At 38.0% G+C, this 24,492-nt stretch overlaps 1 protein-coding gene across 7 annotated transcripts in view; it reads left to right on the top strand.

Annotated features, from left to right (window-relative positions):
• Positions 1 to 24,492, top strand: part of mark3b (MAP/microtubule affinity-regulating kinase 3b) — a gene marked incomplete at its 5' end in the record, with an annotated part of 61,084 nt that overhangs the window by 11,804 nt on the left and 24,788 nt on the right. For all 7 annotated transcript variants that reach the window (XM_079375280.1, XM_079375279.1, XM_079375282.1 and 4 more), the window contains one exon: positions 21,379 to 21,427. In XM_079375280.1, the coding sequence (XP_079231406.1) occupies positions 21,379 to 21,427 (49 nt within the window). The remainder of the gene's footprint in view (positions 1 to 21,378; positions 21,428 to 24,492) is intronic.

Below are 24,492 nucleotides of genomic sequence, written 5' to 3'. Positions count from 1 at the left end.
CACTGACAGAACTTCCGTTTTTGGATGGACTATACCTTTAATTATGGTTCTGGTTATTTTTAGGAGTTTTTAGTTGAGACCGTATCAAATCACAATTACAGTTTTGTGGTTTTTAGTTCATATTTGTTTGCTTTCAAGCCATCTGTATGCTGTTGTACTTCTAAATGTTGACAAGATTACCTTTTATTAGCGATAATTATCGCGATATAATTTTCCTCGATAAAACGATATGAAAAGTTTGATATAATGTCTATGCACCAAAAGCGGAAGGAAACAGCACGCCTCATTTGAATGGCGCCACACGGACCATTTATCCGCTCGGATCACAGTTCAAACTGAGCAGATGCGTTTACTCGGTCACGCGAGCACTAAACAGCGCTGTTATATCCAGGGTGAAGCGCTTGAATTCAGCGATGAACACAAATGACTCCATGATTTAAACTAGTTTATAGCCAAACAGGAGAAACACTGTGTGCAACGAGACGGTCAGAAGCCTTTTCAATATACACATCGCCATCATTTACCATGGGTTTACTGTAGTAACACTCACTGCACCATGGTATTGTGGCAGAAATGTGGGATATTCTCATTGAATTTTATTACAGGAGTAATGTATATAATTATAATGTATGTATTTGAGGTTAAGCTAAGGCATGTGTTCATTTATACAGAATGTTTTTAGACTACTGTTTTTCATACAAATAGGCTACCTAAAAACCATACAGTTATATTTTTACCATGGTATTGAGGTGCTATATGTGTGGTTTTAATTGTGTTTATCATGATTTAAATGTATGCTACTATGGGAGACCAATGCTTGATTTAAAAAAAAAAAAAATTGGTCAGAATAAATGTAACCATATAAAACTGAGGTTGGTACCATTTTTGCAGATGTTACTGATTTAAAAAATGAACAAAAATTGACCTCTGCATCCTAACTCGAGCTACTATCAAATGTGCATTTCTAAAATACAAAAAAAGTGATATTATTATTATTAATATTATCAGGCAACCCAAACCTGTTTCTTGATTTGAAACAATATCACTCATTAGAACATGCAGAAACTAAGAAATACATTTTTCTATTTAGATATTTATTTTAAGGAAAATTAGCAAATGGAGCAAAATTCCGGCTTTAAACTTGAAAGAAATATTTGACATTTATCATGATAATTATCGATATCGACTGATATGAAAAAAATTATCGTGACAATTTTTTTGGCCACATCGCCCAGCCCTACCTTTTATATGCAATTAAGGTGTATAGTCTTTCTTTTCTGGGACAACTGACCAAAAATATTAATGATGCACCTTGGTAGCATATTCATATTTTCCAGAATTTATCTAGCATCTTATTCCACACCATTATTATTATTAATAGTAGTAGTAGTAGTAATAATATAAATTGCTATTTGTTTATTTGGAGGGAGATATATATATATGCACACATTCTCTAGCATTTATAGCAACTAATACCATACTATAATTATTATTAATATTATTATGATTGTTGGTGGTGGTGGTGTTATAAAATATTTTTTTTATTTATTTATTCATTCATTTTTTCATTTATTTATTTATTTGGGGGGATGTATATGTCAGTCCTTGTCTTGTGGTTCCCCTCCTCTCGTGCCCATATTTGGCCTTCCTGTTCCTGTCCTCGTTTGTCATCATTGTTTAATTAGTCCCTAGCCCTGTGTTTTGATTAGTCCACACCTGTTCCTTATTTCCCTGTGTTTATAAGCCCTGTGTTTCCTAGCCCCTGTGTCCGGTCTATTGTCAGTGATGTTCGTCTCTCCCCAAGCTCCTCGTCTCAGTGTTTGTTCAATAAATGTGGTTATTGGAACCCCTACGTCTCCTCGCTCCTTGTGTCCCGAGAGGGAACGTGACAGAAGACCGGACCTACAACAACACTATGGCTGAAGACAGGCTTTGGTGTCTGCGGCAGGATGGTCGGGAGTTGGTAGAGTATGTAGAGGAGTTTCTTGAGCTTTCCAACGAGGTGAGCTGGATTGACGCCTCGCTCGGTGTGTGTTTTCGGTTTGGGTTGGACAAAGATGTCATCAGCTGCGATATCCCCACGTCCAGTTTTTCTCTTATCGGGCTGATAAATTATGTCCTCAATGTACATGGCATTGATTTCGAAGTCGAAGAATGTCAAACTGATCTTCGTCCAACCCAACCCGAGAACAACCCGGCCTCACCAGCTCACCGCTCGCCAGGACCCTCCACATGCCCTGCCAAATGTTCCGGCCACCCAACTCTTCCCAGCACTGCTGCTGTCCTCAGCCCAGAGCACCCGCGCAACCCCGCGCTTCAAGAGCGCCCTCCTGAGTTCCCGCTGGTTCCGTCCAGCCCTCCTGAGTTCCCGCTGGTTCCGTCCAGCCCTCCTGGGTTCCCGCTGGTTCCGTCCAGCCCTCCTGAGTTCCCGCTGGTTCCGTCCAGCCCTCCTGAGTTCCCGCTGGTTCCGTCCAGCCCTCCTGAGTTCCCGCTGGTTCCGTCCAGCCCTCCTGAGTTCCCGCTGGTTCCGTCCAGCCCTCCTGAGTTCCCGCTGGTTCCGTCCAGCCCTCCTGAGTTCCCGCTGGTTCCGTCCAGCCCTCCTGAGTTCCCGCTGGTTCCGTCCAGCCCTCCTGAGTTCCCGCTGGTTCCGTCCAGCCCTCCTGAGTTCCCGCTGGTTCCGTCCAGCCCTCCTGAGTTCCCGCTGGTTCCGTCCAGCCCTCCTGAGTTCCCGCTGGTGCCGTCCAGCCCTCCTGAGTTCCCGCTGGTGCCGTCCAGCCCTCCTGAGTTCCCGCTGGTGCCGTCCAGCCCTCCTGAGTTCCCGCTGGTGCCGTCCAGCCCTCCTGAGTTCCCGCTGGTGCCGTCCAGCCCTCCTGAGTTCCCGCTGGTGCCGTCCAGCCCTCCTGAGTTCCCGCTGGTGCCGTCCAGCCCTCCTGAGTTCCCGCTGGTGCCGTCCAGCCCTCCGGAGTTCCCGCTGGTTCCGTCCAGCCCTCCTGAGTTCCCGCTGGTTCCGTCCAGCCCTCCTGAGTTCCCGCTGGTTCCGTCCAGCCCTCCTGAGTTCCCGCTGGTTCCGTCCAGCCCTCCTGAGTTCCCGCTGGTTCCGTCCAGCCCTCCTGAGTTCCCGCTGGTTCCGTCCAGCCCTCCTGAGTTCCCGCTGGTTCCGTCCAGCCCTCCTGAGTTCCCGCTGGTTCCGTCCAGCCCCGCGCTGCAAGAGCGCCCCCAAGTGTCCGCGCTTCCCGAGCGCCCCCAAGTGTCCGCGCTTCCCGAGCGCCCCCAAGTGTCCGCGCTTCCCGAGCGCCCCCAAGTGTCCGCGCTTCCCGAGCGCCCCCAAGTGTCCGCGCTTCCCGAGCGCCCCCAAGTGTCCGCGCTTCCCGAGCGCCCCCAAGTGTCCGCGCTTCCCGAGCGCCCCCAAGTGTCCGCGCTTCCCGAGCGCCCCCAAGTGTCCGCGCTTCCCGAGCGCCCCCAAGTGTCCGCGCTTCCCGAGCGCCCCCAAGTGTCCGCGCTTCCCGAGCGCCCCCAAGTGTCCGCGCTTCCCGAGCGCCCCCAAGTGCCGGCTCCACGCACGTGCCCTCCCGTGCCGGCTCCACGCACGTGCCCTCCCGTGCCGGCTCCTCGCACGTGCCCTCCCGTGCCGGCTCCACGCACGTGCCCTCCTGCATTTCCGCTGGTTCCATCCAGCCCCGCGCTGCAAGAGCGCCCCCAAGTGTCCGCGCTTCCCGAGCGCCCCCAAGTGTCCGCGCTTCCCGAGCGCCCCCCAGTGCCGGCTCCACGCACGTGCCCTCCCGTGCCGGCTCCACGCACGTGCCCTCCCGTGCCGGCTCCTCGCACGTGCCCTCCCGTGCCGGCTCCACGCACGTGCCCTCCTGCATTTCCGCTGGTTCCATCCAGCCCTGCGCTGCAAGAGCGCCCGACAGAGTCCGCGCTGCAAGAGCGCCCGACAGAGTCCGCGCTGCAAGAGCGCCCGACAGAGTCCGCGCTGCAAGAGCGCCCGACAGAGTCCGCGCTGCAAGAGCGCCCGACAGAGTCCGCTCCTCTGTGGCTCCCAGGGGGGAGCTTCCCCAAGAAAATTTTGGGGGGGGGTAAGAGGGTAACAGCCTGTGTGGCCGGGCCAAGGGCCAAGGCCACACGACCCGAAAAAAATAGGCCGTGGCTTCCCGAGTCTCCAGATCCGCCATGGCCTCCCGGATCCCCTGACCCGCCCTGGCCTCCCGGGTCCCCTGACCCGCCCTGGCCTCCCGAGTCCCCTGACCCGCCCTGGCCTCCCGAGTCCCCTGACCCGCCCTGGCCTCCCGAGTCTCCAGATCCGCCATGGCCTCCCGAGTCTCCTGACCCGCCATGGCCCATGGAACGGGCACCGCCCTGGAGGCCTCCAGAGCGCCCACCCCCCCTCCCCATTGGATGGTGTTAGGCGTGAGGACACGCCTTCCGGAGGGGGGCGTAATGTCAGTCCTTGTCTTGTGGTTCCCCTCCTCTCGTGCCCATATTTGGCCTTCCTGTTCCTGTCCTCGTTTGTCATCATTGTTTAATTAGTCCCTAGCCCTGTGTTTTGATTAGTCCACACCTGTTCCTTATTTCCCTGTGTTTATAAGCCCTGTGTTTCCTAGCCCCTGTGTCCGGTCTATTGTCAGTGATGTTCGTCTCTCCCCAAGCTCCTCGTCTCAGTGTTTGTTCAATAAATGTGGTTATTGGAACCCCTACGTCTCCTCGCTCCTTGTGTCCCGAGAGGGAACGTGACAGTATACACATTCTCTAGCATTTATCTAGCAACTAATACACAATTTTATAAATAAATATGTGTATATATATATATATATATATATATATATATATATATATATATATATATATATATATGAACAATTTTATCTTTTTAACAATTTTCAAAAATCATGTTTTTTTATTGTGCATTCCAATTAAGCTCAATCAAACTGCAGTTTAAATAAAAAACACACAAAAAACATGATTTTTGAAATAAATAAAAAAAACGGACTTATCTGTTTTTGCAAATGAACTCTTCATATAATTTTGGATAAAAAAAAAATCATGTGCCATGCACTTTTGTTTTCATGCTTTTTACTCATTTCATGTTGGTGGTTTTGTGTATGCAAGTTTGCTGTAAGCAACTCGTTTGTGGTTTATCACTCAGCAAATAACACTCTGAGATCACATATTGACACTTACAGTGCAATTTAAAGGCATGCAGTGATACTAGACACAGAGAAAAACGCTATGCTTAATACTGAGTCAGTTTTTACACGTCTTGGATCCGCTGTTTCATTTGGCACACTGCTCTTTGCCGTTAACCTTAATATTCAAATACAGCATCCGCCCACACACCTCAGGCCCTCTCACAGACAATGACCACTTCTCTGCTTCCCAGAGCTTTTTCTTCTTCGTCTCTCACCGATGCTGTTTTTATTTGCGTTGGTGCGACCTCTTACGCAACCGCCGAGAGTGGGAAGACAGCCTCTGGTTCTGGTTCCATCTCCTTGTTAAAATTAACCTCGTTTTATGTATGAATATCAGCGATCGACAACCCTGCGATGGAGTCAAGGTTGAGAGCGCGGAAGCTGAAAGAAGCGCGTGAACGTCACGGATGCGTGTTTTCAGATCATGCGTGTGGGTGTACGTGGGTGTTGATATAAGAGCTCCGTTCAGATCCCAGATGATTTTTTTTCTGCCACTGGTATCCTAGAAACTCTCATACAGCATTTCTTTCTCACAGCTAGTGAATGAGGAACATCTGAGATCAGGGATGTGAATGAAAATGGGATGAGTCACCATTTCTCCTCTGAGAGAAGGTCTTAAATCCTAAGTTCATTCTTGATCACATCACTTTGATTTGGCCTAAAGCAACATCGCCCAACACCTGCTCAAATACGCCTGTTTCTAGTGCGATGCACAGATGGTTCGGCCTCTACTTTGTGTGTGGTCATGAGGAAAGGACAAGTGCTTAGGGGTGTTTTATAAAGTGGAATTTAGAGCCCTATAAAATTAGTTGTATTTTTCCAAAATTCCATTTAATTTTTTTCCAAAATATTTCTGGATTCTATTTCATTTAATTTTTTTCTGCATTTTGTTTTAATGGTTAAATTAAATCTTGGCAATCGAAGAAATCTAATAAATTAAAGTCATGAAACTTACACAATTTAACAAAAATTTGCACTGCAGTTGAACAATTTTGGGTCCAGAAGAGTTTTTTGTATTTTATTTTTTTTCGTGGTTCTCACTTGGGTCAGGAAGAGTTTTTAAAGAAACTTACTCTTGTAAAATTGATCAAAAGTGCAACATTTATAATGTTACAGAATATTTCTCTGCCAAATAAATGCTGTTCTTTTAAACTATTCCTCAAACAATCTTGAAAAATTGTATGATGTTTAAACAAAATATTAAGCAGCACAATAGTTTTCAAAATTGATAATGATAATAATACAGGTTTCTTGATTATTACTTAAAGATTAACAATTACATTTTTAGGGCCCTATGAAGTCTTCTGTTCAAATTCTGTTTTCTGCTTTATTTTCTGGATTCTGTTTTAATGATTTAATTAATGGCTTACTGGTTTAAATAAATATTTAATAATCAAAATTCAAGTCTAATCAGTTGGATTCTTACAATTTGAAAAAAAAATTTTTATTTCTTTATTTTATGCTATTTAATTTTAATGAAATTTTTACAATAATAGGGCCCTAAGCAAATTTAATTTTTCAATTCTATTTATTTATAGAAATGCCGTTGTCTGTTTTCTGGATTTGTGATTTTTAATTCACATTTATTAGCGGTGATAATTAAATGAAGTCATAAAACATTAACAATTTAAACTTTTAAAATGTAATCAATTGAAAATTGAGCAATTATTTAAATTTTTGGTTCACTGCTAAAATTAAAACGTGGAAGAAAAATTCTATATTAAAATAAAGCTTTAATTATTTCATTATTACGCTAGTTTGATATGATGAAGGTTTTATCAAAATAATTTTATCAATGGAGTATGTGTAATACTACTGTGTTTGATTTGTTATACAGCCCTACTTTTGATATATTAGTTCAAAATTTGCCAATTTGCATGATATTCCGTGTTACATTGTAAATGGATTCCACCGTTTCGTCTGTGTTATCTGCATCACGGAAATCATAGGACCCTAATAGGTGTGCTCCTAGATAATTACACAACTACATATAGGAAAATCAGAGCGATTTAGCAATGGGAATGGGAATGTTTACAAAGCCTCTGCAGTCTGGCAATGTTTTGCGGGCTTGTCGTCCCGCTAGCATTGACCTCATTTGTGCTTGCATCATCCAGAAAGCAATGCATCTGTGCAGGTCCATTTGTTACTTGTTTGCCTTATTATGTCTGGATTTGACCTGATATTTCATAACATCTGGATTGGTTATTCCTGTCCTCCTTTGATTGCCATGTAAAAATCTGTATGAAAGTAGAAAGTTCTTTAAAGAAACATGGTTATGCGAATTATTTTTTAAGGATGAAAAATGCACAAATTTTGGTTCACTCCTCTAGCCAGACATGCAAATATTCCAGTGGCTGCTTTATTGTTGTTTTTTTCTTCTTCAAGGTTTGCCAACTGCTGATATCATGGACTTCCCATTTCCTGCTTTTATCCCATCAGCCAGATTAGTTAGTTTTTTTTAATCGTGATTATCTTTGGTATTGACATGCTGCTTTCCTCTAATATTGGAGGTTAAATTGTACAATTATTGAAGCAATTCATCATATCAAAATGATTGAAGTGCTCAGGAAGTGAGAGTCTGAAACATGTTTTTTGACCATGGAACAATGATATATCAGATATTAATAGCACAGCACGCTGTAATTACCATATTCATATACAGTGACATTTACATGGCACTACAAAATATATTTTGAAATCATCAAAATATTGACTGAAATCATCTCAATACCATGGTGGTAGAATTCCACCAAAAATGATATTTTTCTTATTTGTAAGACCTTGTTTTCTATTATTTGCACTACTATATATACCACTATATACAGCGATGAAACTCCCTTTGAATGGGTAAATTGAAAAAAGCAGATATTAAATTCAGTGAGACAAATATAACCATGATGTATGTATAACTTTTCAAAAGAGTCTGTAAAATATGTTATTCTAAGAAGTGTTTTATGCTCATCAAGGCTGCATTTATTTGATAGAAAATACAGGAAAAACAGTAATATTGTGAAATATTATTACAATTTAAAATAACTGTTTTCTATTTTAATATGCTATTTTTCAGGATGCTTTTGAATGGAAAATTCAGAAGAACAGCACTTATTTTAAATAGAAATGTTTTGTAACAATATAAATGTATTTATTGTCACTGCTCAATTGATATATCCTTGCTCAATATCATTATTAAGAAAAAACCTAACTTTTTACAAAACTTTTGAATAGTATAATTTGTATAATTATTTTTCACATCATGCTTGGCTACTGAAAATTGGATTGAACTATTTATTCCATATTTATAATTTGTTTGTTTATTTATTTATTTTCAATTGAAGTTCACCACCCCTACATTTGATGAGGTTCACACTCTGCTGTGATCCATGTGATGAGCTTATATGCTCGTTTCACGGAAATATTTCTAGCGAAAAAGTTTAATCTCATGAGTCAGTAAGGGATATGCTGCAGTCACATTAGGACGCTCTTTCACTCTTTCCAGTCCTCAAACACACACACGCAGGGATGGCTGAATGCATTTAAAGCAACATGTGCCAAATGCATTTAATCACCAGGTCTGCCCAGGTTTGAAGAGAGAGGGGGCAAAGGTCAGGTGTCAGGATTGTACAGGGGTCGGTCCGACCACACCGCATCCTATCAGACAGCAGCACCACCCGGATGGGCTTAAAGCTCTCCTCTTCTCTTTTGTCCACTGGTGTCTTTCCTCTTCTTGTTATTGTTCTGTTTGCGTGTCGAGGATGGAACATTTTCTTCATTTTGTCTGCCTCTTGACGCAGGTCGTGTTTCCTTCACATTTGAGAAAATGTCTGTGACGCTTATGATGCATTTTCTAAGCCACATCTGAATTACAATGAACAACATAAGACACGCATGCGTAATGACATTTATAATGTTAAATATGGTTTTCATTTCAAATAAATGCTGATCTTCTGAACTCAAAAAAATGTAAGCATCATAACTGTTTTCAACATTGATGATAATAATATTTCTTGAGCAGCAAATTAGCATATTAGATGATTTCTGAAGGATCATGTGACGCTGAAGACTGGATTAATGATGCTGAAAATTCAGCTTTTCATCACAGGAATGAATTACATTTCCAAATACTTACATTTTTAAAATACATTGTGTTTTTTGATCAAATGAATGCATCCTTGGTGAACCAAAGGGATGCCTCTCAAAAACATAAAACAGTAATAAAAGAGATTCATGAAAGTATGCAAGGAATTATTTACTTGTAGTTTAAGTGGCTCTACTAAAACCGCAAATAGTTTTTTAACACCAAGAATGTTGAAATTCACAATAAAGGCACACCAGACAGTGAAACACAGTATTTAGTGTGAAATATTTAGATTTAAGCTTTAGTTACAGTATTCACGGAAGGTTAGAAGAAAAGAATAATACACCACGATCACAGACATTCCTTATTGCACGGGATTCAATTTCATCAGTTAACTGAAAAACTTGCACTGTCATTTTACCAAGGTGGTTTGAGGGAGAAATAAAAGCACAGCCTTGTTTTATTCCGACCGGATTTGAGTTGGGCTAAAGCTACAAGACAAAGCAAGCTCTATGTCCAATTGTGCACTAAAATTGTAGCTTTCCTCACTTGATTGACATCTTTTAACTCTTTCGAAGTCAATTCATACTATGCATTGTTATGAAACTATGCTTGAGCCCACAGTTTTTCTTTGAATTTTGTCTTTCAGCTTCATCTCTTTGGTTCTTGTTGAGGTTAAGGATGTTGTTGCGGCTGGTATTTAGTCTCTTTGGTTATTTTCGTCTTGTCTTGTGTATGCGTCTGGCAGAATGAATGATTTGTGAACAGTTGGTTGTGATCAAAGCAGACTGATTCACCAGAATCATGCATAGCGTTAAAACAAACAACTCAAGATCTTAACCTAAATGCTTCATTTTTTGAGCAAAAGAATATCTAAATATTTAGATCTTGAAGTTTCTATTTTAAGTCTTTAAAGTGTTTTTTTCTATCCTTGCATGTCTGTATTTGCTGTCATAAGAACGGCCAGATGTAATTAGCCAGCGTTCTCTGTTTAAGCCTCTAATATGCTGACGTGCTCTTTGTTGGGAAAAAGTGTTAGAAAAGGGAGTGAGAGAGTGACAGAAGTACAAAAACTTCGACTAATTTAGACTTGTTATTTTGTGTTTGTTTTGTGGTGCTTTTACAGAAGGCAGGAAACATTGTTACTGCTTATACAGAGAGTTAAGGATTTCACCAAACCCCTAAAACGAAATATTAAAGGCATAGTTTACCAAAAATTCAGATTCAGTCATTTATTCATCCTCTTGTTGTTTCAAACCCACGTGACTTGAAAGCAGAAAAGTTTTGATGAATTGTATTGGTCGAATAGAATGAATGTACATTCAAGCTTCAAATAGAATAGTGGTCAGTAAGACTTGTTTTGCCATCTTTGCTAAGTATTCTGAAGTCATTCAATAGTTTTGTGTGAGAAACAGACCAAACTGAAGTTGTTTGTCACTGATAATCTTCTCCAAGAAGTTTTTAACAGCTGCATCCGAGTCGAGATCTGATTCTCAGAACCAAATTGTGTAATTTGTGTACAAATCATTCAGAGCTTTTTTTTTAAACTGGATCAAATGATTAATTCAATCTGTTTCAATTCACTTATATGACTTCAGAAGTTGCGTTTGATGCTTATGTGGTGCTCTTATATTGTTTTTTAAGCCTCGGTCTCATTTATTGCTCAGAAAAGAGTAAGCAGTTCAATTCATAAATTATTTTGTGAAAAAAGTATCTGTTTCCGCAAAAATATTAAGCAGCGCAATTGTTTTCAATATTGACAATAATAAATGTTTGAGCAGCAAATCAGCCTATCAGAATGATTTCTGAAGGATCATGTGACACTGAAGACTGGAGTAATGATGCTGAAAATTCAGCTTTGCGTCACAGGAATAAATTACTTTATGAAATATATATTAAACATATTAAAATACGAAAATGTTATAATACGTTACAGTATTTAATGTTTTTTTTATTAATTTTTTTATTAAATAAATGCAGCCTTGGTGAGCACTTGGTGAACTTCTCTTTTTTTTTTTTATAATAATAATAAAATAAATAAATCATACCAACCCCAAACGTTTGAATTTTAGTGTACTAAACAATACTCTGAACACTTTAGCAACTGCAAAGCAATGTCCTGGCAATCACTCGGAACAAGCACCACTCACATTTTCTTAAGAAAAAATATGAAGGTAGTTATTGCCTCTTTTTCTTGTATGGCTTATTTTGTCCTTTTCTAAACAATCCTTAAACAAGCACATAATGACAACCTAGCAGGCATTTTGTTTCTGCTGCATTCTAAGCACTTATTTGATCTCTTTTCATGAGTAATTTGAGAACGTTTCATGTCCTCTGAAGTGGAGCAATGTGAGGAACCGTAACTGCTGTTTGCATGCACCTTAAACGGAGAAATGAGCCGTGGAGGAAGTTATAGACACAAACACTTTAACATGCTACTGAGGGAAAGTGGGCTCTTGTCCAATTAGGCCAGCCAAGAGATCCCTCTGAGCAAATCTTATAATGTTCTGTAATTATAATGTTCGGTAATTGTGATGAAGGTCTGCGTTCATTCACCCTTAAGTATGTCCAAACTTGTATGTCCTGCCCAAACGTGTTTTATATTACTTTTACTTAACCCTTTTCTACTACTTTGGTTCCCATAAGCTGTTTGATTATCAGGTGAGGGTAAATCTTGACTCAGTTTTTTTTTTTGGAAGCTCTTAATAACCTGCCCTGATATCTTGGATGGCAGCCTGGATTTATCAAAGGAGGAAAACAAAAATTCAATCCTTTAGGAAGCAAATATCAACCTGACGCTTCAGTGAGTGCTTAAAGCTGCCTCATACCCTTCATCTCTGGATTATTTTCTCTATATAAATGTGTCTGCGTGTTCCACTTTCACTTTATCCCCTTATAAATGTCCGAAAGTCATCCGAATCAGGTGGGCAGTGTTTCTCCTTCAGCATCAGAAGGAACTGAATATGAGCTCTGAGCTCTGAATGTTTACTAAAATGGGAAATATAGATAGTCATGTGTTTGTGTGTTAATGTAGCACGTGTTTGTGCATTAAGTTTGACTTCCTGTTGTGGTTAGTGGTTTAGGGCCATTCTGTTTGATAGATCATCAAGTCAAAGAGAGATGCTTCCTCGTCTAAAGTAAACCCAGTTGGGTTTTATGTATTGTTTATCTTAAAAAAAAATCTGTAAATCAAATGGCTTCTTTAATATTGTTCTTGTGTACAAGTTTTGGTATCTTACTTGTCCTTTTAGAGATTCTAGCACTGTAGATACTTTTAAATCTCTAATTCTCTGTCGTGTAGACAGTGTGTGGACAGTATTGTTGGTATTTGTGACCAACATGAGTCATGACATGACCTGGAAATGGGTTGCAAGTTCTGATTTTAGAAGGAAAACAGGCAAATAACCAATTAGGAAAGCACTGTAGATACTGAATATATAATCACTTATTTCCCCCATTTTTGCATTTGGATTACCTTCGCCATCATCTAATGGTCAAATAATGAGTTAAAGTTAATATTTAGAAACATTAATAATTTAATAACACCATTAAATGTAATTTAGCAAATCTCAAAAATATGCATTTTTCATACTTTATATTATAATTATGTGATGCATAACTTCACTTAATGCATTTAACTCTTTCCCCGACAGCATTGTTTTTTTTTTTTTAAAGTTGCCAGCCACCGCCAGCATTTTTGATGATTTTCACCTAAATTTGATGGCCCTCAGAATATTTTCTGCTATGAATATATGAATATATTATATATAAATAACCAAGCCTCTGCTTATAATAAAAAAATATATATTTTATTATTTTAAACTATTTTATTACTATCTTCATGTGTTTTATCACCACTTGAAAGCACATAGGTTTCATCAGAAATACAACGTTTTGGACTAAAAACTGCATTTTTATCAAAGTAGTGCATTTTCAAGCAAAATGCATTCAAATGTCATATTCTTTCACCTGTAAATAATTATATGAATAACTGAAATTGCATTCATTAAACAGAACAGACAGACACACACACACGTTTATGTACACAAACACGCATATAGGCTACATACATACATATATATACTGTACATATATATATATATATATATATACAGTATATATACAGTATATATATATCATCACGCGCACACACACACACACACACACACACACACATATATTCAGATTGACGGGTTATCGGTCCATACACAACTAGAGATGTTTCTGTGTCTGTAAAGGCATCTCTCTCACTGACTACTTCGTCCCGATCAGATTCAAAATGGTCAAAACATGATCTACGTGTATATGATCTACATTTTCTCCGATCCTTCCATGTACGCCGATCATCTTGTATTCGGACCCGCAAGACCTGGAATTCCCGTAACTCATTCAGGACATGCGCTAGGGCTTTCCTTACTGTAATATACCTAGAACACGGATTGCCGTAAAAACTCATCAATGGCGGGGAAGCGTTGTCTCTTAATTGACGAGATATCCTATATTATTTAAATATGCAAATAATTGTGTATATGTAGTGTGGAAAAACTGTTTTCAGCTTGTGAAAGGGAAGAGTAAACACTTTCCCAACACAAATTGTGCTAACCACTGTTTGTGAATATTATTGTCTGCTGAGAATTTGACCCTATTGAAATTTGAGACATTTATAACCCAAAATCACTCATTTTCTTATTCAGTCTAAGTACTTTGCATTAACGTTGTCTATGGAGTTCATGATAACTGTGAACGGTGAACGTGAAGTGCTGGTCTGTATTACCGCAGCAGCTCATATGCTACAGATGTGTATTTGTAGTGGTGAGAACTGTGTGTGCAGTGTTGACTGCCCCTCTCTTTCTCACTATGAGCGACTTCCTGTTTATGAGATGTGCTGAGAGAGGAGGGGAGTGTGGGGTGATTGTTGAGGGACTGCAGAAGTGTTTCTTGTTTCTCCACTGCCAGTTGCCTGCTGGTATCTAGAGTGACCAGCGTGTGATTGGTGGTTGTACAGTGGTGGCTCCTTTATGATTTGATAGTCATAAAAGAATATAAAATAATAAGAATACGTCATGAAAGAATCTTCCACAAAAAACCTAAATAAAGGTTTTCAACCTAAATAACAACAAAAAAGTTTTTTAAGCAGCAAATCAGCATATTAGAATGATTTCTGAAGGATCATGTGACACTGAAAACTGGCGTAATGATGCTGAAAAATCATCTTAGCATCACAGGTACGAATTAAATTTTAAAATATATTAATTTAACACTCATTTTAAATTGTAATATAACTTTATTTTGCATGGGAGAATTTTTTCATTATTTGGTATCCATTCAGAAATAATTTTGAAAGCTATAATTCTTTTTTTGTTGTTGTTTTTTTTAATTGAAGATATCTCATTGTATTTTTGTTCTACAAGTGACTTTTTTTTTTTTTTTTAGAGCTAAATCATGAATTGGAGTGTAATTTTCCTCTTTGCTGTCTTTGACATCACAGCTCAAAAGTTATTTGTGAGGAGTTTGGGCTTGTGCACGTTCTTGCAGTGCCATCAGCCAATCAAACACAGTCATGTCATTTTGTGCATCTCAAGAGTGATTAGTCAAATAGCATTTACGGCTCAGGTGATTCATTCAAGTACTTCAGTGGCTCTGATGATAATTCCTTAGGAATATTATTTTATAATTACTTGCACTAATGTATTAAATTGACAGGCCTACATTTAATGCTCAAAAAACTTTAATGGATTATGCAAATCTGTTTGGCTTTTAGTAAGTGAATAGAAAAGCACAGACAAAAACCTCTTACTGTCACTTCAGGAACTCTGAGCAGAAATGAATTTCTGTGGTTTCACAAGCTAGCCTGTTTGTGCTTTGAGACTCAGCATCTGTGGCCCTTCTCATGGGTTCTTAACCTCAGCTGAATTTACTGGTTCATTGATTCTACATTTCATTTCATTTTTTGTAATTTAAGATTATTGGAGTATGTTTTAAAAATTAAAATGTTCTAAAATAGTTTTAAAATGTATTCAGTGTGTTACTTGTTTATTTGGTAAATCTACTAGCCTACAACAATTTGTGCGTGTGTGTGTGTATGTGTGTGTGTGTGTGTGTGTGTGTGTGTATGCACTTCTAAGTGAAACAGAATATTCATTGAGAATAAAATGTAGGGCTTTTACTGGGAATTTGGATCAAATTCAATCTTAAAAAGTGTACCAGATCTGAATGAGTTGTGACTCTTTGAGCTCTTTGGTTATGGTTACACTGATTTTTTGCTTACTTCTGAGATTCCTTGATGGCACCAATCAAACATTCATTTGCCCTTAAAATACTACCAACTTGACTCATTCTGCTTCCTCACGTCTGATGATTTGACAACATTCATGCAGCTTCATCTTGGTGTGCTTTTCCCAGATGTAGAATTAAAGGCAAAGGCAGAGGGTCTTCAGCGATTTGCAAAAAGAAGCATCATCACTTTGTGAAACTCTAGTGAATTATTCAGCAGTGCTGTGTGTTTTCCCACAGAACACCATTGAGTGTATTCATTGTGAAACACAGGAAGTAGCTTCCACCTCAGGTCATGAGAAAACCACACATTTTTAGAGAGATGCACACATATGCAAAAGTGCATGCTGCAATTCTGCTTTAATGCCACAATGTTGAACGTGCACTCTAACGCACATGCATGAGTGCGCTTAACGGAAGTGCTGCGCTAATTGCTTTAGGCATATTACAGACAAGATTGCATCCATTTACAAAAGTGCATGCATGTGTTGTAGAGAGAGCTTTTCTCTGCAGTGCTGCTACCCTCCTACACGCACAACATCAGGCACTTGATGTTGAAGAGCATGGCATCTACAGTGTGTTATTTACAGGAGAACATTCAGTTCACCTAGAATTTGATGAAGTAGATGGGTCGGTTCTCACCTTTTGTCTCATTCCAAACCTCCTAGTCATTCTTTCCTCCATGCAATTACAATTAATGGGGCACTGGAGCGTCCAAGATTCAAAAAGGATGTATCAGAAGTCTGTACAGTTCTTCTGAAGTCATACGATGTGTTAGCTTTATGATGGGAACAGATGAAAAGTCACTATTTGTTGTAAACAAATAATTCTTCTAGCCTGGTTGATACTACACTTGCACTAAATTTATGTATTTATTATTTTTTATTTCCATAAATAATAAGTTATTGTTCACTGAAAACAGACTGTTCAGTCTTATCTGATTATTGCACATACACTACATTTATTTAGTATTTCATATATTTATTTTCATAATTTAAAATGTAAACAAAATGTTCCTGTAGCCTTGTCTGATTAATACTACACATGCTTTATTTATTTAATTTTAAAATTTTTATTATTTCCATATGTTTGTTTGTTACATTGAATTTTTTTCACAAGTTTAGGGCATTATTCTTTGAAAACAAATCATTTTTCTAGTCTGTTCTAATTGATACTACACATGCACTGCCATTTATTTACAATTTTATTTTATTGTGTTTTATTTTCGTGTGTTTTAGGGGTTAGGTTCTTTTGGCAGCCGCTTTCTAATAGAAAGTATTTTATAAATGATGATTTTATATATATTTAGCTTATTGTGATCTCAATTATTGTTATTGTTGATCATAACACATGTTTGAATAATATCAGAATTCTTAATTTTTTAAACTTTTTATTGTGACTAATTTTGATAGCATTATCCATATATAGTGCAGTGCAAAAATATTGAGTCACTTTTTAAGATGTTTTAAAAAATAATAAATCATTTTTATTCATCAATTAACTTTAATTCTTATTCATCATTGCATCCGTTTTCTCTTATAAGTGACTCAAATGGGTCAGTGATGAGTAATTGTTTTACACTCTAAACAGGAAGCTCCACAGTTTGTCATCCCCCTCTCTGATACTACTGATCACTTACGATTCACAGAAGATGTTAAACAGCTGATGTTCCACCTCAGAGCAGCTCTGCTCTAGACGCCATGCCCATCTATGTCTGGATGGCTTCCGCTCATTAGCGGAGACCTCGCTCTCTTTAATTAGAGCTCTGTAATTGGTGGCTGCGGGCTGAAACTACTGCTGCGCAGTCTTTTCTAGAACATGTGCTCCCAGCATCACGCTTTCTGCAAGTCATAAGGAAAAGCCCCAGAGCGTGATCAGGGTAATCTGTTTTGCCACTTTAAATGCCGTCAGCCTGTTTTCAGGCCTCGATTATCATGAAACCTCCCGGTAGTGTTTTGTAGTTGTAGATATCAGCTGTTGCTTGTTGTGTCTGTATGCTTTGATAAGATCTGGTTTAGGTCAAATTCTGCATATAAGCAACTTAGGCCGTGTTCACACTTGGCGTCTTTTTCAAAGCTGCCGGCGTCTGTTTTACATTATAATCCTATGGAGTAAACCGTGTTTTCAAAAAAGTCCTGAGCGCTTTTTAAAATGCCACCGCCGGCGTCTTTTTCTGCAGCTCAGAGCGTTTTTTCGAGTTGAAAAAAGTTAAACTTTTCTGAAAAAAACGCCCTACGTCAAGCGCCTTTTTGACAGCTGACCAATGACAAGCGAGTAGCGAGATCTGTCGTTTCCATAACAACAAGAAGAAAAATGGAGAAGGTGCCGCAAACCGTGCATCATCCAACCGGAGCTCCTGGACTAAATTGTTGTAAGCACCATATTGGTTTCTTCCTCGTATAATGTCGTGCACCCACAAACGTCGTTGTGAATCGACATTTTCTTTCCCGTTAACTTCAAAAGTCAAAGCAAGAGCCAACTTTTTACTCTTTCTTGACATTTCTGCAGTATACAGCGCTAGGCTACTGTTGCAGCTGTTGCTATGGCAACAAAAGACGCTCTCGGCTTCTATTTGTAACAGACGCTGCCAGCTTTGTTTTTCATTAAAAAAACGCTCTTGTCAACTTTTTCTAGTCAAAAAAGACGCCAAGTGTGAACACGGCCTTACAAACCAATTTTAGAATTTTTTTTTTTTTTACTACTTTAATGTCATGTTTTACCATTTTAATATTTCATTCAACATGGTCATATGGGCAACCTGTCAGTAATAATACAGATTTAACATTTACAAATCTAAAGTACACAAAAGCATTCACTGAATTTGACTGAAATGTCAAAATCAATTGAAACACTTGTGATTTGTTTGGAAAAGACTGGGATGTTAGACTGCTTCAAACAGAAATGGATGAGTTTGTGAACTCAAAGCTCATGTGTTCTGGAGACTTTTTAGTGGATTCATTACCATTCAGTAAAGGGTTAATCATACTGATTCAAACAATAATTCATACGTTTGTGAGACTTTGTGGAAGATCCTTTACTTGCTTTTGTCAGGCAAGACAAAAGGAGTCGTCATACTGACTCGACCCGAAAACTCAACCCGAGTTAATTGAGTAATGGGTTAATCATACTAATTCAAACAATAAGTTTGTGAGACTTTTGGAATGATTTATTACTTCTATAACAGATTCTGGGAGTTTATTAACCAATAAATGAGTGTTTTTGACTGATTCAGTACTGCTCTCATCATTTAGTGAAGGATTCATCTAGGGGTGTGTGATATATATTGTCTGCGCTAATTTCGTAATTGTTGTTTTAACGGTGTGCGAGTTCACATTATCGAGTATTTTGCAAAAACAATTCAAAACACAGAGCGCACACACAGTACGTGAAGTCTAGACTAGAGCGCATATGCATTTAGAGTGCATTCTTTCACTGCATGATTCAGTCTATTATAATGCATTTAGAATGATCACAAATTCGAGACATGGGGGCAGAAAATGTATATTTGTTTTTGCGCTCGCACTGTAGATTCAGTCCTATCTGTGTGGAAAATAAACTACACATCGGTTGCATGAACAGATTGTGTTACCACTTTTCGTGTACAAAGTCACAGGCTGTGTTTACAGCTAAATTGAGTCTTCTACGCTCTCTGGCCTGTTGAAATAAGATGCCATCATTTGGATCTGCCCCGCTCTGGGCAGGCTACTGTACTACAGCGCTGGGGTTCAACGGTCATAAGCGTCCACTTTGATGTCAGCTCAGGTTATCCTGCGTCTCTAATGTGCCTGACCATGTCCACATGTTCAGATATACTAGAAAGCATGTGAATAGTGTTCGTACTAGTGCTTTAGTATAGATTGCTGGTTTAGAACATTGCTGGCTGACTAAGAGCCTAATTAGCCCTTCACTCAGAGGGGTATATTGATTTTTTTGTAGTTTCTTTTTTGTGCAATGACTACTGCCTATTGAACTCTGTGAAACAGACACAAAACATTTTGTACCTTTTGACTGCTTCTCACGTTTTCAGTCTTTTTGAGTGTGACTGCATGCGTCAGTGTGACGTACTTACTAGAATCTTGAAAATAATTGGTGCGTATTTGGAGGTGAAAGAGTCTGTTTGAAACGCTAAAGTGTTTTTGGAAGGTTCAGGAGAGCTAATGTATGGATATATGGTGATTAATGTAAAAAGAGAATGAAGGAACAGAAATTTAAATAGAATTAGTAGGCATTCTCAATTCAGTTTTGGTGCACAAGCCTTTTAGCTGTATAGGAAATTGAATAGAAATGGTAAAAGTGAGCTTATTTTTTTCATTGAATTGAACAGAAAGTGTACTATAACTTTTCTTAACACTCCTACAGACATTTTTGCCTGGTGAACAATAAAACAAACTTCCCCTACATTCTCATTAAAGGGAGGAACTTCAGCCATATTTAGAGGCCGTTGAAAATTTTGGGGTCTGTAAGGTTTTTAAAAGAAGTCTCTTATGCTTAGCAAAGCTGCATTTATTTGATCAAAAATACAGTAATATTGTGAAATACTATTATAATTGAAAATAATTGTTTTGTGTGTTAATATATTTATAAATGCAATATATTTGTATGATGGCTGTGTTAATTTTCAGCAGCGTGAAATTAGAATCATACTATTTTAGTTTTGTTCATATTTTGAATTAGATGTCATTTTATATTTTCTGTTATAGAAATGTTGTTGTGCATTTTTATAATTTTGTGTTTAAGCATGTCTACAGTTTTTATAAATTTTTATTTCAGTTAGTTATTTTAGTACATCAAGTTAAACTAAATGGAAAATTGGAAAGTTGCCTTGCAAACTAGTTGAAATAAAGTATGATTTTTATAAATGTAAAATTAATTACATTTATAATTACATTTATTTATATTTCACGTAACAACAATTTTAGTTAACTATAATAACCCTGATTTTCAGTATCATTACTCCAGTCTTTAGTGTCAAAGATCCTTCAGAAATCATTCTAATATCCTAATTTGCTGTTCAAATACATTCTGTTAATATATTTACATAAACAGTTAATATTTGTGGAAAAGTCATGTTACCTTTTTATTCAGAATTCCTTGATTATTTATATAGCACTAATATATATATATATATATATATATATATATATATATATATATATATATATATATATATATATATATATATATATATATATATATATATAAAATAAAATAAAATTTGACAAATAAAATTTGAATATATATATATATATATATATATATATATATATATATATATATATATATATATATATATATATATATATATTAGTGCTATATAAATTTCTATTAATACGATTAAACGATTAATCATGATTAATCGCATCCAAAATAACGTTTTGTTTACATAATATATGTGCGTACTGTATATATTTATTATGTATATATAAATACAGACACGTGCATATATGTATTTTGAAAATATTTACATGTATATACATTTATATATTTATATTCTTATATTTTATATTACATATAAGTATATTTAATATGTAAACAACATATTAAATCTAAAACAATAACTTTTATTTTGAATGAGATTAATCATGATTAATCGTTTGACAGCACTATATATATATATACACATACACATACACAATATATACACATACACATACACACACACACACACACACATATATATATATATATATATATATATATATATATATATATATATATATATATATATATACCTGTGTGTTTATGTGTATCTGTGTATGTATATGCGTGTATATATTGAGTAGACTTTGCACACTGCTTTTTTTGTTTGTTTTTTTTTCACAAATTTTCTGTCTTCTCTTTCAGCTCTTCAGGGAAGTAAGAATAATGAAGATTCTTAATCATCCAAATATTGGTAAGTTGTCCTACAGTATTCTGTTTTTAGAAGAACTCTCTCTCTGTTTCTCTCTGTGGAGATGTTTGGGAATGTGGCACACAAAGCGGACTGTAGTGGAGGCCTCTCTAATCCCCTGTGCAGGAACTCCCTCTGCTTTTCCCAGAGCCGCCACACCGCTCCTATTCAGACGGCCGAGCGGCTCCTCCCGGCAGCACAAAAGCACTCCTGTATGCCTCTGTGTGTTCCATTGTTAAGAATCCATCATCTGACAGCCTGCACATGCCCCCCCCCCCCCCCCCCCGCCCCGCCCTGTCTCATGATGTCAACTCTGTGTGGCCCCTGGCCCCTCACTCACCCCAATACCTTAATGGCCCTCATTAAGCCATCCCTGGACATGACCAGGTGTTTGTGTTCTATTATAAAGTATGTAGTTCTAGGTCTGGAGGCTGATTGGTCAGTGCTGACAGTATGAAATTGCATAAGGTTTTTCAAACTTTTTGATGACAAAGACCCCTAAATATGATGATCCCATTATGAGGGACTCCCTTCTTAAAATATAAAGGTCGCTATGCACTAATCTTCAAAATTTTAAGGTCAGTGAGATTTTTGGTTTTAAAGAAAGTAATACTTTTAATTTAAGCCAGGATGCATTAAGTTGATCAAAAATAGTAAAAACTTTTATTTTATTTCAAATAAATGCAGTTTCCACAATATATAAGCTGCATAACTGTTGATAAAAATGAGGATAATGAGGAATGTTTCTTGAGCAGCAAATCAGCACATTAGAATGATTTCTGAAGGATCATGTGACACTGAAGTTGAAGTAATAATGCTTTGCCATCATAGGAATAAATCACATTTTGAAACATATTCAAACAAAGTGGTTATTTTTCCATTTTTAATTGCAGTTTTGAATCATGTTTTATTAATAATTTGTTCAAAATCTTGTGTGTAGTGTTTGTAGGATTTAGAGAACTTTATTTGGCTGTACATTTGATCAAATCTATTTTCAAAAAACAGGATTTAGCTAAATATCTATTTCACTTCACAAAAGACTCTTTGAAGACTTCTCAGAACACTTCTGAGTAATGACCAAAACAATACAGTACAAATAGTTTCTTTAAATGAATCAGACTTCCCAGCACTGTTGTTTTCAATATGTCTGTACTGTGTACGTTTGTGTTCATTAGCCATGTCTGTTCAATTGGCACATGTTTCACATGAATGATTGAACCAGTGTTTGATGCATCGTCGTGAAGGTAATGTGTTAACAGTGAGTAGGAGGAAAGGTAATTGCAAACTCCCAGCTACGGCCCACACACTTCCTAACCTTTCTCTCCTTCATTCAGAATTTACCTCCGTCAGCCTCCTCACATAACCTCTGAAAGCCAGTCTTTCTCCTCGCTCACCCCTCGATTGTCTTTCATCTGCACTCATTATTTCACAGAATGTAGAGCGTCTTTCCAGGAATCAGGAAACCAGTGTGTCGTCATGACAACGCTCGCTTCCGCTTCCACGCGCGATGCCCTTTGCGATGCCCTTTGCAATTATCTGTGTGGCGGCACACGCTTGGGCATCGTCTACTCCATAAGAGTACAGCGTCTGGTCACACGCTATCACTGCCCCAGAGATGACCTACTTTTTGTCCTTTTCTCACAAATGAGGGAAAAAAGGCGGAGTGGATTGCTAGAAGAGGATGTGGGTGGCGTTGATGTGGATCTGGTTGTGTCAAACACGGAGCCTGGCACATTCAGGGCAGCGCTAAAAGAAAGTTTTGTCATGTCTCGCCCTCATGTTGTTTCCAAACTGTATGCTGTTATTTTTGGTCTTTGGAAAAGTCATTATGCAGCTCTTGTAATGCATCGAGCATGTCAGTCAAGCTCAAAACAAAACAAAACTCCCACTTTTTCCACTATATTCCAAGTATTTTAATAGTTAATTTGAGAAAAGCCTGAAATTAAAGCCTTTGTTCGCTGATATTCTTAAAAAGTCTTAAAGTATTTTAAGCCATAAACCAAACCAAACAGCTACAAGGCAAATCACATTAATTCAAACTTTGATATGATGCAAAAAAGTGTTTATCAGACAAAAAGCTTTAATGATGGAAAGAACTACAGTACCATGATGCTTTGCATTTGTGTGTATGTGTATATATATATATATTAGGAGTGTAACGGTTCACAAAATTCACGGTTCGGTTCGTTATGGCACAGTGGTGTCACGGTTTGGTACGTTCGGTATGATGAAGGCGAGCCAATGGATATCACACACAAGAAATGTGCAAATTTTGCGCAAGAGTTATGCCGGTGAACGTCTCAATCTCAGTCAATTCACACTATACAGAAAGTGAAAGTAAAAACATAATGACGGAGCTTTCGGCATCTGATGCCGCATATTCTCTCAGAGACCAATCTCTCTTGCCTAACTGTTTTCATTTATTGCATAGAGAAATAATATTAATATTACATAGTGAAAAAAATTAGAAGAAACATTTCATGTTAAACAGGTTGTTTTTGAAAGTCAGTGCTTGAAATAAAAGCTTTTTAATAATAGGCCTAATAATAATAATAGGCCTAATAAAAATAAGAATGTAACAGGCCTACATTAATTGGAAGTAGCATATATATATATATATATATATATAATATAAGGTGAGTAAATAATGACACGATTTAAATCATTTTTAGGCACACCACTCTTTTAACATGATGGCAGAAGCATATTAGCTTGGCAGATTTATGATGACCTATTTTCTGAATAGATTAGGTTTTGTTAACAGATCACAAAAGCTTTAGTGTGTGTTCGTGTGTCTCTGAACTCGAACATCATCACAGAAACAGAGTGCTGCCTTCACTGGCATTTATGCTGTTACTAAATTTAGCATACATGTTGGGAGAACACGTTTGATGCTGTGTGTCGTCGGGTAGTGTTACTTAAACCTGGCCCATCACTCACTCTCATGCAGCTGTCAGTAACGTTTTCCAGGAGACACGGCGCATGTCTGTGCAGTTGTAGGTCAACAGGGAAGAGCTCTGCAGGCACTCTTCTTACTTTCGAAGAAATCCCCTGGTCATATTACATCC

This window comes from Barbus barbus (assembly GCF_936440315.1).
Source record: "Barbus barbus genome assembly, chromosome: 24".
Taxonomy (NCBI): Eukaryota; Metazoa; Chordata; class Actinopteri; order Cypriniformes; family Cyprinidae; genus Barbus; species Barbus barbus.
The sequence above is the reverse complement of the archived record's forward strand: the minus strand, read 5'-3'. Positions and strand labels throughout refer to the sequence as shown.